We start from the raw sequence: 14,723 nt of genomic DNA on the forward strand, positions 1-14,723 counted from the left end.
ACAAAAAACTATACATACCTTGGCCTAAACATCAGCACCACAGGTAACTTCCACAAAGCTGTGAACGATCTGAGAGACAAGGCAAGAAGGCATTCTATGCCATCAAAAGAAACATAAATTTCAACATACCAATTAGGATTTGGCTAAAAATACTTGAATCAGTCATAGAGCCCATTGCCCTTTATGGTTGTGAGGTCTGGGGTCCACTCATCAACCAAGACTTCACAAATGGGACAAACACCAAATTGAGACTCTGCACGCAGAATTCTGCAAAAAATATCCTCCGTGTACAACGTAGAACACCAAATAATGCATGCAGAGCAGAATTAGGCCGATACCCACTAATTATCAAAATCCAGAAAAGAGCTGTTAAATTCTACAACCACCTAAAGGAAGCGATTCACAAACCTTCCATAACAAAGCCATCACCTACAGAGATGAACCTGGAGAAGAGTCCCCTAAGCAAGCTGGTCCTGGGGCTCTGTTCACAAACACAAACACACTACAGAGCCCCAGGACAACAGCACAATTAGACCCAACCAAATCATGAGAAAACAAAAGATAATTACTTAACACATTGGAAAGAATTAACAAAAAAACAGAGCAAACTAGAATGCTATTTGGCCCTACACAGAGAGTACACAGCGGCAGAATACCTGACCACTGTGACTGACCCAAAATTAAGGAAAGCTTTGACTATGTACAGACTCAGTGAGCATAGCCTTGCTATTGAGAAAGGCCGCCGTAGGCAGACATGGCTCTCAAAAGAAGACAGGCTATACACACTACAGAGCCCCAGGACAGCAGCACAATTAGACCCAACCAAATCATGAGAAAACAAAAAGATAACTACTTAACACATTGGAAAGAATTAACAAAAAAACAGAGCAAACTAGAATGCTATTTGGCCCTACACAGAGAGTACACAGCGGCAGAATACCTGACCACTGTGACTGACCCAAAATTAAGGAAAGCCTTGACTATGTACAGACTCAGTGAGCATAGCCTTGCTATTGAGAAAGGCCGCCGTAGGCAGACATGGCTCTCAAGAGAAGACAGGCTATGTGCTCACTGCCCACAAAATGAGGTGGAAACTGAGCTGCACTTCCTAACCTCCTGCCCAATGTATGACCATATTAGAGAGACATATTTCCCTCAGATTACACAGATCCACAAAGAATTCGAAAACAAATCCAATTTTGAAAAACTCCCATATCTACTGGGTGAAATTCCAGTGTGCCATCACAGCAGCAAGATTTGTGACCTGTTGCCACGAGAAAAGGGCAACCAGTGAAGAACAAACACCATTGTAAATACACCCATATTTATGCTTATTTATTTTATCTTGTGTCCTTTAACCATTTGTACATTGTTAAAACACTGTATATATATATATAATATGACATTTGTAATGTCTTTACTGTTTTGAAACTTCTGTATGTGTAATGTTTACTGTTAATTTTTGTTGTTTTTCACTTTATATATTCACTTTGTTATGTTGTCTACCTCACTTGCTTTGGCAATGTTAACACATGTTTCCCATGCCAATAAAGCCCTTGAATTGAATTGAATTGAATTGAGAGAGAGAGAGAGAGAGAACCTGAGACGGAGCTGCATTTCCTGACAAAATGTAAAAAATCTAAAACAATTAGAGAGTGTCATTTTCCCAAATTTGAAACCCTTATTCAAGGTTTCAAAGACCTCTCTGATGAGGATAGGTTACTCGTCCTGTTGGGGGAGGACGCATAGAGCTGTGGGTTGGCAGGACACTACATTGCTGCCTGCCATGAGTTGAGGGACAGTCTCTGACAGACCAATCAACCTGCACATGTACTCTACTGTATGCTTATTATTACTGTTCAATGTATGGTTATTTTGACCCTTGATTATTGTTGTTACTGTTGTCCCGTTGACAATTTTGATTCTCATTTTTATTTATTTTTATATTGTAAATATCCAAAATAAGCTTTGGCAATATGTACATTGTTGCGTCATGCCAATAAAGTGAATTGAATTGAATTTTAAAAATTGAGAGAGAGGGGAATGAGGAATGGATGGTTGGTAGAATAGGCCTTTATGGTGCCTGGAAAAAGGGTGTTGTGGTGTATGTCAGGGAAGAGATAACACAACCATCATACCTGGTCATGGTCTCAGTAGGAAAGAACTGCAGCTCGTTGTGGTCGAGGCTGAGGCGCGTGAGGCTGAACAGGCCTGCGAAGGCCTCAGTGGCCATGTAGTTAACAGAGTTGTGGCTAAGGCGCAACCACTTTATGTTCTGCAGGCCCTGGAAGGCCATGTTGGGGATATAGGTGAGCTGGTTGTGGGTGAGGGAGAGCAGGTTGAGGAACCCCAGCTGAGAGAAGGCCCCTGGCTGGATCTCCTCCACTCGGTTACGGTCAATCAGCAGCTGCTTCAGTGAGGAGAGACCGTCAAACGACTCCTGGAGATGGGAGAGGAGAGAGAGTGGGAGGAAGGGGGAATGAGAGGGAGGGGATAGAGTGGGAGGAAGGGGGAATGAGAGGGGGAGAGTGGGAGGAAGGGGGAATGAGAGGGAGGGGAGAGAGTGGGAGGAAGGGGGAATGAAAGGGAGGGGAGAGAGTGGGAGGAAGGGGGAATAAGAGGGAGGGGAGAGAGTGAGAGGAAGGGGGAATGAGAGGGAGGGAGAGAGTGGGAGGAAGGGGGAATGAGAGGGAGGGGAGAGAGTGGGAGGAAGGGGGAATGAAAGGGAGGGGAGAGAGTGGGAGGAAGGGAGAATGAGAGGGAGGGAGAGAGTGAGAGGAAGGGGGAATGAGAGGGAGGGGAGAGAGTGGGAGGAAGGGGGAATGAGAGGGAGGGGAGAGAGTGGGAGGAAGGGGGAATGAGAGGGAGGGGAGAGTGGGAGGAGGGGAGAGAGTGGCGGCAAGAGAGAGAGAGAGAGAGAGAGAGAGAAAGGGAAATGAGATGAAGAAAGAGAGTGTGGAGCTTTTCATTTTCAATACCAAGTTCCCCCAGAAACATAGTCAAACCACAGAAACAGTCACATAGAACACTGTGCAAATCTCTCTCACCTGATAGAGGATCTCCATGTTGTTGTTGGCCAGGTTGAGGAAGACGAGACGGCCCAGAGCACGGAACGCCCCCTCCTTCACGGTGCGGAGATTGCAGCGCTGCATGGACAGGTGTGTCAGGTACGGCGTGTGTTTGAACGCACCTGATGGCAGCTCTTGGATGTAGTTGCTTCTCAGATCCAGTTTCACTGTGATCTGATGGGGGGAAGGGGTTGATAATGATTGAGATTTGTTTGATATGATTTTGTTATTCAACCTGTAGTGTCCCCGGCTGCACGTTTTGGTTTTTGCCCTAGCACTACACAGCTGATTCAAATAATCAACCCATCACCAAGCATTATTTGAATCAACTGTGTAGTGCTAGGGCAAAAACCAAAACGTCCACCCAGGGGGCCCGGGACATGGTCTTGGAAACCCTGCTGTATTCAAACAGGTTACCCCTTGAATTGTAATCATTAGGCTTACTTCATAAAATCCAAAATTTCAATGAGTCAGTCACATGGGGTTTAGGTTTACCTCGTCGATTGTGGAAGGCACCTCTGTCAGGTTTTTGTTGACACAGGTAACAGTGAGTGAGATTTGGTCACATATGCACTCCTTTGGGCACTTGCCAAGGTGCACCCCCGGGATGGCCAAGAACAGTACCAGCAGAGACCTCAAGGCTACGGGGCAGTCCATCGAATACATCTGGGAAATCAAAGGAGATTCAACTGGCTGCGCAAATATTATTCTACTACAAGATAAACAAAGTTGACAGACATTCCATATCCCATATCCCATATCCCTATATGTTTTAGAGAGTCTCAGTCTTATCCCTTTATCGAATTAATCTAATTTCTCAACCCGTCTATTTTTCGGATTAGAGTAATTTGGACTATTTGCTTTCTCAAGTCTTTGCAAGAACGCGTCGGTTTTCGCCGGTCTACATTCCACGGCTTAATTATCAACTCCGTGAGACGCATCTCGACTTGAAAAGCCGTTTCACACCTCCCCGCGTTAAAACTATCTATATACATGTATTTAAATGTGGTCCCAACAACTCCAATTACGCCTACGGTTAATCCATTCGTAAAACGATATAAATCCGTATTTATTCAATATCCTACATAAGATAATAGTTATAATGTATCTTTATGCTAAAGTTCCCTAACTGATTGTAGGCTAAAACTCCACGAGACCATGCAGCTTTGGTCATTGTCTTACAACTGGACCGTTTTATCGTCATCTCTTCATTCAAAGACTCAATCACTGACAGTTGTGGCTGCTTCGGGTCATTTATTGCTGCCTCTACCTTCTTGCCCTTTGTGCTGTGGTCTGTGCCCAATCATGTTTGTACCGTGTTTTGTGCTGCTGCCATGTTCTGTTGCCTTAGGTCTCTCTTTATGTAGTGTTGTGGTGTCTCTTTTTGTGTTGTGGTGTCTCTTGTCATGTTGTGGTGTCTCTTTATGTCATGTTGTGGTGTCTCTTTATGTAGTGTTGTGGTGTCTCTTTATGTTGTGTTGTGGTGACTCTTGTCATGTTGTGGTGTCTCTTGTCATGTTGTGGTGTCTCTTTATGTAGTGTTGTGGTGTCTCTTGTCGTGTTGTGGTGTCTCTTGTCATGTTGTGGTGTCTCTTGTCATGTTGTGGTGTCTCTTTATGTAGTGTTGTGGTGTCTCTGTATGTAGTGTTTTGGTGTCTCTTGTCGTGTTGTGGTGTCTCTTGCCATGTTGTGGTGTCTCTTGTCGTGTTGTGGTGTCTCTTGTCGTGTTGTTGTGTCTCTTGTCATGTTGTGGTGTCTCTGTATGTGGTGTCTCTGTATGTAGTGTTGTGGTGTCTCTTTATGTAGTGTTGTGGTGTCTCTTTATGTAGTGTTGTGGTGTCTCTTTATGTAGTGTTGTGGTGTCTCTTGTCGTGATGTTGTGTCTCTTGTCGTGTTGTGGTGTCTCTTGTCGTGTTGTGGTGTCTCTATGTCATGTTGTGGCGTCTCTTTATGTCATGTTGTGGTGTCTCTTTATGTAGTGCTGTGGTGTCTCTTTATGTAGTGTTGGGGTGTCTCTTGTCGTGTTGTGGTGTCTCTTGTCGTGTTGTGGTGTCTCTTATTGTGTTGTCTCTTGTCGTGTTGTGTCTCTTTATGTCATGTTTTGGTGTCTCTTTATGTAGTGTTGTGGTGTCTCTTGTCGTGTTGTGGTGTCTCTTTATGTAGTGTTGTGGTGTCTCTTGTCGTGTTGTGGTGTCTCTTTATGTCATGTTGTGGTATCTCTTGTCGTGTTGTGGTGTCTCTTTATGTCATGTTGTGGTGTCTTGTCGTGTTGTGGTGTCTCTTTATGTAGTGTTGTGGTGTCTCTTTATGTCATGTTGTGGTGTCTCTTTATGTAGTGTTGTCTCTTGTCATGTTGTGGTGTCTCTTTATGTAGTGTTGTGTGTTTTATCCTTATTTGTATTGTATTTTCAATCCCAGCCCTCCTGCCCAGAGGAGGCCTTTTGGCAGGCCATCATTGCAAATAAGAATTTGCTCTTAACTGACTTGCCTAGTTAAATAAAGGTTACATTTTTTTGAACATCTTGCATAAAAAGCTTAAGACCTGTCTGAATATATGGGTAGAGCAACTAAAAAATTGAAAACTTGTCAAACCTGCCCTTTCCAATCACATGCTTCACCAGATTCAGACTGTGAGAAAATGTATTTAGAGGGTAGGCCTAATAGCCAATAATAGCAAGAAGGGCATGAATTCCAATGTTTTCCTAGTTTCATAATGGAAATTCACTAATTGAAAGTGTTTTTCCACATCTAAAGACAGTATTTGAATGATAGCCTACATACACACGTTTAAGCTATTTCATCACAATGAAACCGTTATCACCTTGTAGTGTGATGTCGCAGTCTACCTGAACCAAAACAATTCACTAAGTATGGAAATATGGGTTTGGGAGATTGTCCCTACCTGAAACGAGGAAAGTTTCCAGATAAATCCAACTAAAACGATGTAATCCTTGTTGACCACTAGCCTACTTGTTACTACTTAGCTATTGAAAAACTGTTTTAACACATTTTTCAAAGATGTCTCCACCTACAATGATCACAGACCGTTGTGAATTTTTTGTGAAAGAGAGAGTTGTGAGAGAGGGGGAGAAATAAGAGACGGTGGAATTTCCTAGGGCAAAGGCTGTGTGTCAGTGTCCCCCCGGGGATAAGCAGTTTAGACGGCAGTTGAGCTGGCACGCCGGCTGCGCACAAAGACTCGCAGTGTATTCACGGCTGGGCACAGGACTCACCGCTGCGGAGTGTCTCCTGTAAATAAACCAGGGCTAATGGGGGAATACATTTCCCTCTATTGGTTTTCTACCGTTACCTGGCTATTCCACGACAACTTTCCCACGTCTCTGTCGTTTTTAAATAAGGTGTAGGCTGACAGAAAATCATGACAGTGTATTTGACCCATTCTGTCCAATCTCTAGAAGTTATTAAAGTCCGGCAGTTTTTTCCCATTATTAATATATTATCAATATCTGAAGGTCTCAACACAAAGTCGACGCTTCATTCTAACGCAACCTAGACAGCATCTCTCCACCATTTACCGTTTACTCACTCACTCTCGCTCCGTATTCGTGTCCCTGTTATTCAGCTCCCGTTCTTTGTACTGCCGTTTATTCTCTCACGGTCCCTGGTCTCTCTCCCATGCTCTTCCCCTGGCTGTACCCCATCCAAAATAAACTTCATTATCCCTCCATTCACTCTGACCCCGTCTTTCGATTCATTTCTCGTGGGTTTCAAAGTGCGCAGTAGAGCTGCGCCTCAGGGGGATGTATAAACAGTATGCATATCGCCTAGCTACTGTACGGCTTCTATAGGGAGGCTTGAGGCCAACTAACCAGCCTCTCCAACAACTAAATGTCAGTGACTGTTGTTCCTATCAAATATTTACACCTCTTAATAGGTCTAATGTAGGCATACATGTGTTTAACATAGATGTTGAGGTAAATCCCTGGCAGTGAAAATAAACAAGAGGAATTGCCTCTGGTTTGAGGATTACCGTTTAAGTTTGATTAAAATGAATAAACACACTGAGGACTCTTGGAAAAGTAATATTTTATCACATCACTCACTTCATCTCAATACAATCAGATTAACATGAAAAACATCAATATAGTCCTGATGATACTGTACATCTATTCCAATGTTATACAGATCAATGTTCATTACATTAAAGTTGTAAGACACATGAGAATCAAAGGTAAATTCTATTTCCCCCATAAGTTCCCTTTCAACAAGTTAGTCTCCTGAGCTCCACATTGTTATAACGGCATACAGTACAAGAGCAATACATACATAGATGTCTATTCCTGTCCATACGGTGCGATGCACAGGCATACTGTAGTCCACTCCTCACCGTCTGATGCACAGTAATGAATCTGACCTGGTTGAACTCGGGAATAATATGGTGGGATAATATTAAGGCTGAGCAGTACAGACGTGGCCAGCTAGGTTAATCTAGAACATAATACCATGTTCTTACTGAATCTGACCACCATTCTTGTTTGTGTGCCCATCAACTTCAATATTTATTCCGTTTTTCAAATCACTTTCTCCCCACAATGTCTTTAGTTTAAAGGCTTAACAAAAATGTCCCTTTTTTGTAAAAAAAAATAGTAACAAGATCAAATAGAAAAATAAAATTGAGGAAACCCTGTCTGAATAACTAGTCTTCAATACGTCTTCATTGGAGGAGCTTCATGAATCTAAAACGCACAGGTATGTATTGAGTGTAGGTAGATTGGTTTTCGTCCCCTTCTTCTGTCCAGTGTAAGGTATCTATGCGAGGTCCTCATGCAAGGATTGTCCCTTTATCAGTGCAGTGTGTGTCCTGAGTGGGAGTGTGTGCGTAGGTTGTGTGGCTTTGACTGATTCATTTGGGCTGCAGGAGGGCTCAGCATTCTGGGGAGATCCTTCTCTCCAGTGTGGACTTGAGACTATCTCGGGCATGGCTGCAGGACTTCAGGGCTTTACCGTGCCTGTAGGTTGCATACAGACGCATAAGAACTTTTACCTCCACGACAGTGGGAAAATCTAAGCTCATCACAAGATAAAATTAAAACAAGAAAATAAATATATTTGAAAATAGTTTCAAATAGTATTTATAGGAAATTATTTTCATATAGAAGTAGTTGATTAAGCCAAATACACAGAAAAAGTATTTAAAATACAAATGTACTGTATTTGAAGCCAGGTCTAATTACATCACAGTGCAATAAATTACTTTCCAATAGTCCCAGTCTATATTTATGTAATAAGGAATTCCCCTCGACCACACACACAAATTGAAGAAAACCTAAATTCCTTCCTATTGACCTCCAATGTAAAAGAGACAACTTCGTAGTAGATTTTTTGTTATAGAGAAATAACAAAACATGCCGAAAAGCTGCTGTGTTGTTCAATGTACATGTAACCAGGTCAAAAATCCCGACCTATGGAACGCAATGCTCCCACGTAGGGGAATAGCGCCTGCAAGAAGAGCCCTGTGGCTTCAGACTAGTCAGTGTGGGCGAGTGGGAAATGTGGGGACCCGGTGTTCAAGTAAGCTATGTGTGTGTAAAACATTTCATTACAGGTAAGACATTTAACTTCTTTAGTACAGTCCATTTGTAACTCCACTCACTACTTGTAGCTTTATAGTCTGTTTGTGTAGCTAGTCTTGGCTAGCTTAATGTTCTGGTTGGTAGCTAGCTTGCACTCACATGGCTGCTAGCACAGTGATGAGAAGGGGCATGAGGGAAGCCCTACAATATTCAGTTTTTATAAGTAGTGAAAACACTCTGGTGCAGGCAATGTTGAAAAGTTATATTTAGACGTGTTCTTTTTAAAATGGCGTCTAGACGGATCGAACTAGAATTATACCGTGTTCCTCCATCGTAGAAATATGAATTCTTATTATGTGCGTCTAGAAGCCATTGTGATGTCATAATTCTCCAGTTCCACCACCATATAAATACAATTCAAATTCTGTGCATCTAGACACCATTCTGATGTTATAGTGACAGTATTGAAATGTAATTTATTCCATTGTGATGTATTAGAAGATTAGATTTGTTATTTTTCTTCATGGAGGGACACCCTTGAGACCCCAAGGATCATGGAGCTGCCTACTATTCAATGTCCACAACCTACCCAGACAGACTAACACGGGAACACACACACACACACACACACACACACACACATAGCCTTACCTGGCGACAAAGGTGTCCAGCAGGGTGGCGTGGTCCTGGGGGAAGTAGTCCTGTTGGACAGCGTGCTCCAAAACCAACAGGTGACCAGGTAACACCTGCACCTTCTTCACCTTGCCCTCACCCTGGACAGCACAGATTAACATGGGAGCCATATACATTAGGGCTGGCATTACTGCTAATCAGAGTTGGGCTACATTTTTGTAGCCTGTCAAGTTAAATAAATCTCATAGAAAACAGGACATTTTTTGTTCATTTCCTGCAAGTAATGGATTTGAATGGATTGACCCCAACATGGTAACTGACATGGCTGAGACTCAGTGAACGGTATAAGCATGTTGTACATAGTGTTGCTACCTTGAGGAGCCCCAGCATCACCAGTAGAGTGGACAGGAAGCTGTAGGTTTGCAGGGAGGAACCAGAGAATGCCTTCTTCAACAGGATGTCTGTAGGACAAGCAGCACAACTTAGTCACATTAAGAGTCCCACTCCAACACAGAGGCAGGATGCCGGACAGGACTTAGAGAAGAGGGTGTTTGACTGTTTAGGCTCACCAATAGTCTCCAGGACAGCCTTCTTGACCTCATGGTCATCACTGTACAGAGAGGAGATTCTCAGGAAGGCATCGGCAACCTTATCAGGGTCAGAGACATCTACCTGACCAGGGAAGTTTCCACAATAGATGTTAAAACCCAATGACAACTGTTATTGCCTTCTAACCTTACACAACAAGGCCCTCTTCAGATACACTTCCAACAGTTAAAGTGTGAATGGCCCATGACCACAGTAATAATTTACGTGTTGCTGGATGAGTCCAGTCCTGTTGTCCCCCAGTTTGAGCAGTGTCTCAGCGGTGAGGGAGCTAAGGAAAGAGAGGATCTCTGGATGACAAGTTGGCTCAAGCTTCACTGGACTCTCTCTGTCATCCTTCACTCCTTTCTCCTTCATCTCTTTGCCATTCTCCTCATCTTCAACCTCCTCATCCTCTTCTTCATCAGGCTCTCCCTCATCATCACTATAGAGCGTAGAACAAGGCCAATACAGCATCTAGGACGATAGCTAAATGTTGTATAATTACACCTGTGATGACATCCACACACACCTACCTGAGAGATGCCAGTATGTCAGCCCTGTCCATGTTGTCCATAGTCTCCTTCAGAGCCTCACACCCCTCCTCCCCCAAACAGTTACCTGGACAAAAACAGATCATATATTATAAACAAAACACACAAAATGGATTTGTCATTAACACTTGGATCTATATTTCATGGCCATTCAGACTGATTGAAGTAGTGCGTGGTGAATAATACCATTGAGATCCAGTTTTTCCATATGGGGTTTGTCTTGTACGGCCTGAGCCAACACCAGTGCTGCAGCTTCCGTGATCTCCCCAAAGGACAGATTTAGCTCCTGAACACAGGAATGAACAAATCAGACAAGAATGGGTAATCCACCCACACACACCTCTACTGACCTTAAGAGTGGGCAGTCCCTCTCTCAGGACAGCAGAGAGAGCGATGGCCCCTTCAGAACGCACCAGGCAGTCCCCAAAGTTGATCACCTGCACAGTCCTCAGGTGCCTCAGAGCCTGGGGACAGAGAGGGGAAAAGATCATTATAAATTAAGAGAACTCGTAAAATAAAACCTTGTTAATACACTAAAATGTATATGATGGCCCCAATCAGCTAAATAACAATTTTGTCCTGCTTAGCACCAAGATGTTTGACTACAGCAGAGCACTAGGCAGACAATTTGGCAGTAATACCTGAGCCATAGCCAGCGCCCCTCTCTTGGTGAAGGTGTTGTCGTTGAGGTTGAGGATGCGCAGGTGGGGGTTGTGCTGCATGGCAGTGGCCAGAGCAGTCACCCCAGCATGGTTGATCCCATTCTGGGGCATGTGCACCTCCTCTAGGCTTCCCATCAGCTGATAAGAGAGAGGAGGAGGGAGATGGAGAAACAGAGCGCAAGAGAAATTAGGGGGAGGGAGAGTGCACAAAAGAGAGGGGAGAAAAAAAAGCAAGATATTAGGCCAAGCTGCATCTAACAAGCTCAGTGTGTGAACAAGAGACATGTCTTTATTACAGAGAATAATGATATGGGGATAGATCCTCATCCTAAAGTTGCAGTTTGTGTCCGTTTGTCTGTACCTGAAATGCCAGGGCAAGGGCTGTGGCTCCTTCGTTCTCCAAGCGGTTTCTGCCTGCTTGGAACACTTTCAGTTTCAGTGGGGCACCGAGAGCACTGGACTGTTCATGACACTCAGTCAACGCTGCCGCCAGGATCTAACAGACAAAACACTGGTTACTTTGTGGCACATCCTAACAGTAGACCAGAAAAACGAATGATGGAGAAAAGTCATTGATTGCCTATGCTCCTAAGTCAGTAAGTACTAGCAGTCACACAATTGGTGTTTCCAAACTCACCTTGCCCCCTCCGATGCCCATGCCACAGTTGTTGAGTCTCAGCTCCTGTAGAGAGTGACACGCAGAGCTCTTCAGTAGAGTCTCAATGCCCTTTATCCCATCTGGCCCAAAGGCATTATCACTCAGGTCAAGCTCTCGCAGTCTGGCCCCTGCTGTCATCAACGCACTGCCCAGGGACCTCTGAGGATGAAGAGAGACATGAAGAGCTACAGACTTGTGGAACATACAGTGGCAAGAAAAGGTATGTGAAGCCTTTGGAATGATCTGGATTTCTGCATAAATGTCATAAAATTTGAGTTTGTTATTCACAAGAAGCCTTGCCTGCTGTGAACCATGCCTCGAACAAAAGAGATCTCAGAAAACCCAAGATTAAGAATTGTTAACTTGCATAAAGCTGGAAAGGGTCACAAAATGATCTCTTAAAGTCTTGATGTTCATCAGTCCAAGGTAAGACATTGCACTGTGAATGTTTACACTGTGTTCAATAAAGACATGAAAACGTAAAATTGTTTGTGTTTTAGATTATGCAAACTGTTTGTTTATTGTTGTGACTTAGATGAAGATCAGATCAAATTTTATGACCAATTTATGCAAAGTCCAGATAATTCCAAAAGGTTCACATACTTTTTCTTGTCACTGTATATAAGTACATGTATAAAATTAGATGAAGCACAAGGGGAGGTTGTTAGTGTTGACTCACCAGGGCAGTTGGGATTTCTGAGCGCAAGCGACCCGTGAACATATCACTCCAGTGGCAACTCTAAAAAAATAAAATAAACAGTTAAAGCAGAATGTAAAGAAATACACTCAACAGTAAAATGCTGACACCCTCCTAAGGATCATGGGGTGAATGGGTGACTTCACTATTTTCAGCAGTAGGCCCAAGTCAGTTTGCTTTGCTCATCCTTGGAGACAGACAATTGATCTCAAGCCTCTCTCCACCCAGTACCTGAAGTTGGTCTTTGCACTCCAAGGCTTTGGCGATAGCCTGCGCTGCCTCCACTCCCACTGTGTTTCCCTCCAACCGCAGGGCCCGGAGTCCCTGGTACTCCTCTATTTCCCGCACCAACTCCTTCACTGCAGAGACAACCAGATTCACCAACAGATGACAGAAGACTATTATCAAAGCTGTTAACCGTGTTGGCATTGTTAGAGAACAATGCCAAATTTAAGTCTCCTGTTGTTGACCAGTTTGCAATCAGTGCACTCACCAGACTCTGTGTTGTCCAGCTTCAGTCCCTGGCCCTTGTAGCTCAACTCTCCATATCCTACATGAGTCTTGGACAGCGCCTCGGCCAGCAGGGCAATGTCATCGGAAGCCATGGTGGGGTCTGTCGTGTTGTATGAAAGCAAGAACAGTGAGATGAATTGGCTCGCAAAGTACTGATGATTAACAATTTACTGACAATGAGTACCAGGCATTACCAATGACTATTATTACTGTGCTCATATGAATCAACTACTCAGCCAGGTAACATGAGGTTTGAGTTGCATAGCTAGATAACAAACATAACGGGAAAAGAGAACGCAGTAACGTAGCATTCTGTTTGTTAGTGTGACAAGCTACTAACGTTAAACTATAGTAAGCTAGCCGGCTGCTAGCACACCGACGTTATCCAAAATATAAGTACTCGTTCCTTTAGACGACTTCGCCTAAAGAAGGTTCAGTTTTTCAGCTCTTACGACAGCAAATATACACAAAAACAACATATTTAATTGTTGACAAACATGTTACAGTACCGTAACGGATGATATATTATGATAGTCGCGTTGCCTTCTTCCGCGCGCTTGTTGCTACAATGATTAACGTCAATGTTTTTTCTTCTTTCAGTTGTTTTGTACACAGGCCCACTAACTAGATTGCTCTTTTCCGCCACTTTGTGGAGTGGAGTTGCAACCTGTTTGCAATACAAGATTGGAGGGCAAAGAGCGCCTGAAAACAATCTTTCGAGAAGAAGAAGAGGATCAAGTATACTCACCGTACAAATCAGCAGTGGTGGAAAAAAGTTGAAAATTGTCATAATTGAGTAAAAGTAAAGATACATCAAAAGAAAATGACTCAAGTAAAAGTGAAAGTCACCTAGTAAAATACTACTTGAGTAAATCTAAAAGTATTTGGTTTAAAACATACTTAAGTATCGAAAGAACATTTTACGAATTACATTTACTAATGTATTAAAAGTATAAGTACAAGTATAAATAATTTATAATTCCTTATATTAAGCAAAGCAGATGGCCACATTTTCTAGTTTTAATTTATTTATTTGCGGACAGCCAGGGGCTTGCTAACCACGTTTCCATCCAACCATTTCAAGGGATGAATTACCTGACACATGAAAAAAGTCATGACCAGCCTGATGAAAACAGGAAATGTCCAGGGCCAGATTAAGAAATCACAGTCCTTCCCGACTGTAGGCAACCGGTAATTTACAAAATAAAGGAAAGACATGAGTAAATGAGAGATACAAATGTTGTGTTGTGGGGTGCATTCTCCTTCCAAGACACATTGAAGCTGTTCTGGCAGCTCGTGGTGCCCAAACACCCTTTTAAGACTCAATGTTGGTGTTTCCTTTATTTGAGCAGTTACCTACAGTGGGGAGAACAAGTATTTGATACACTGCCAATTTGGCAGGTTTTCCTATTTACAAAGCATGTAAAGGTCTGTCATTTTTATCATAGGTACACTTCAACTGTGAGAGACGGAATCTAAAACAAAAATCCAGAAAATCACATTGTATGATTTTTAAGTAATTCATTTGCATTTTATTGCATGACATAAGTATTTGATCACCAACCAACCAGTATGAGTTCCGGCTCTCACAGACCTGTTAGTTTTTCTTTAAGAAGCCCTCCTGTTCTCCACTCATTACCTGTATTAACTGCACCTGTTTGAACTCGTTACCTGTATAAAAGACACCTGTCCAAGGTCCCCCTGCTCAAGCCAGCGCATGTTCAGTACCGTCTGAAGTTTGCCAATGACCATCTGGATGATAAAATAGAGCTTTTTGGTCTAAACTCCACTCGCCGTGTTTGGAGGAAGAAAAAGGATG

General features: G+C 43.1%; 2 protein-coding genes across 4 annotated transcripts; both read right to left on the reverse strand.

The window, feature by feature from the left end:
• Positions 1-2,074: 2,074 nt before the first annotated feature.
• On the reverse strand, positions 2,075-6,800 carry LOC112261212 (chondroadherin-like protein). Its single transcript, XM_042328430.1, has 4 exons — positions 6,605-6,800; positions 3,564-3,734; positions 3,048-3,242; positions 2,075-2,440 (listed from the first exon to the last, which is right to left on the reverse strand). The coding sequence occupies exons 2-4, from the start codon at positions 3,732-3,734 to the stop codon at positions 2,075-2,077; spliced, it is 732 nt and encodes a 243-aa protein (XP_042184364.1). The 5' UTR covers positions 6,605-6,800.
• A 298-nt stretch (positions 6,801-7,098) lies between these two features.
• LOC112258579 (ran GTPase-activating protein 1) lies at positions 7,099-13,568 on the reverse strand. 3 transcript variants are annotated; one of them, XM_024433046.2, is made up of 15 exons: positions 13,414-13,568; positions 12,885-13,004; positions 12,623-12,750; positions 12,374-12,433; positions 11,674-11,853; positions 11,398-11,532; positions 11,016-11,174; positions 10,812-10,838; positions 10,561-10,660; positions 10,357-10,441; positions 10,049-10,265; positions 9,805-9,907; positions 9,608-9,696; positions 9,254-9,375; positions 7,099-8,038 (listed from the first exon to the last, which is right to left on the reverse strand). In XM_024433046.2, exons 2-15 carry the CDS (start codon positions 12,994-12,996, stop codon positions 7,954-7,956), a joined length of 1,602 nt encoding a protein of 533 aa, XP_024288814.1. In that variant the 5' UTR covers positions 12,997-13,004; positions 13,414-13,568; the 3' UTR covers positions 7,099-7,953. The 3 variants fall into 3 exon arrangements, with proteins under 3 accessions (XP_024288814.1, XP_024288804.1, XP_024288795.1); XM_024433036.2 differs by having other exon boundaries at positions 10,788-10,838; XM_024433027.2 differs by having other exon boundaries at positions 10,725-10,838.
• Positions 13,569-14,723: the final 1,155 nt, after the last annotated feature.

Source organism: Oncorhynchus tshawytscha, linkage group LG01 (assembly GCF_018296145.1).
Source record: "Oncorhynchus tshawytscha isolate Ot180627B linkage group LG01, Otsh_v2.0, whole genome shotgun sequence".
Lineage (NCBI taxonomy): Eukaryota > Metazoa > Chordata > Actinopteri > Salmoniformes > Salmonidae > Oncorhynchus > Oncorhynchus tshawytscha.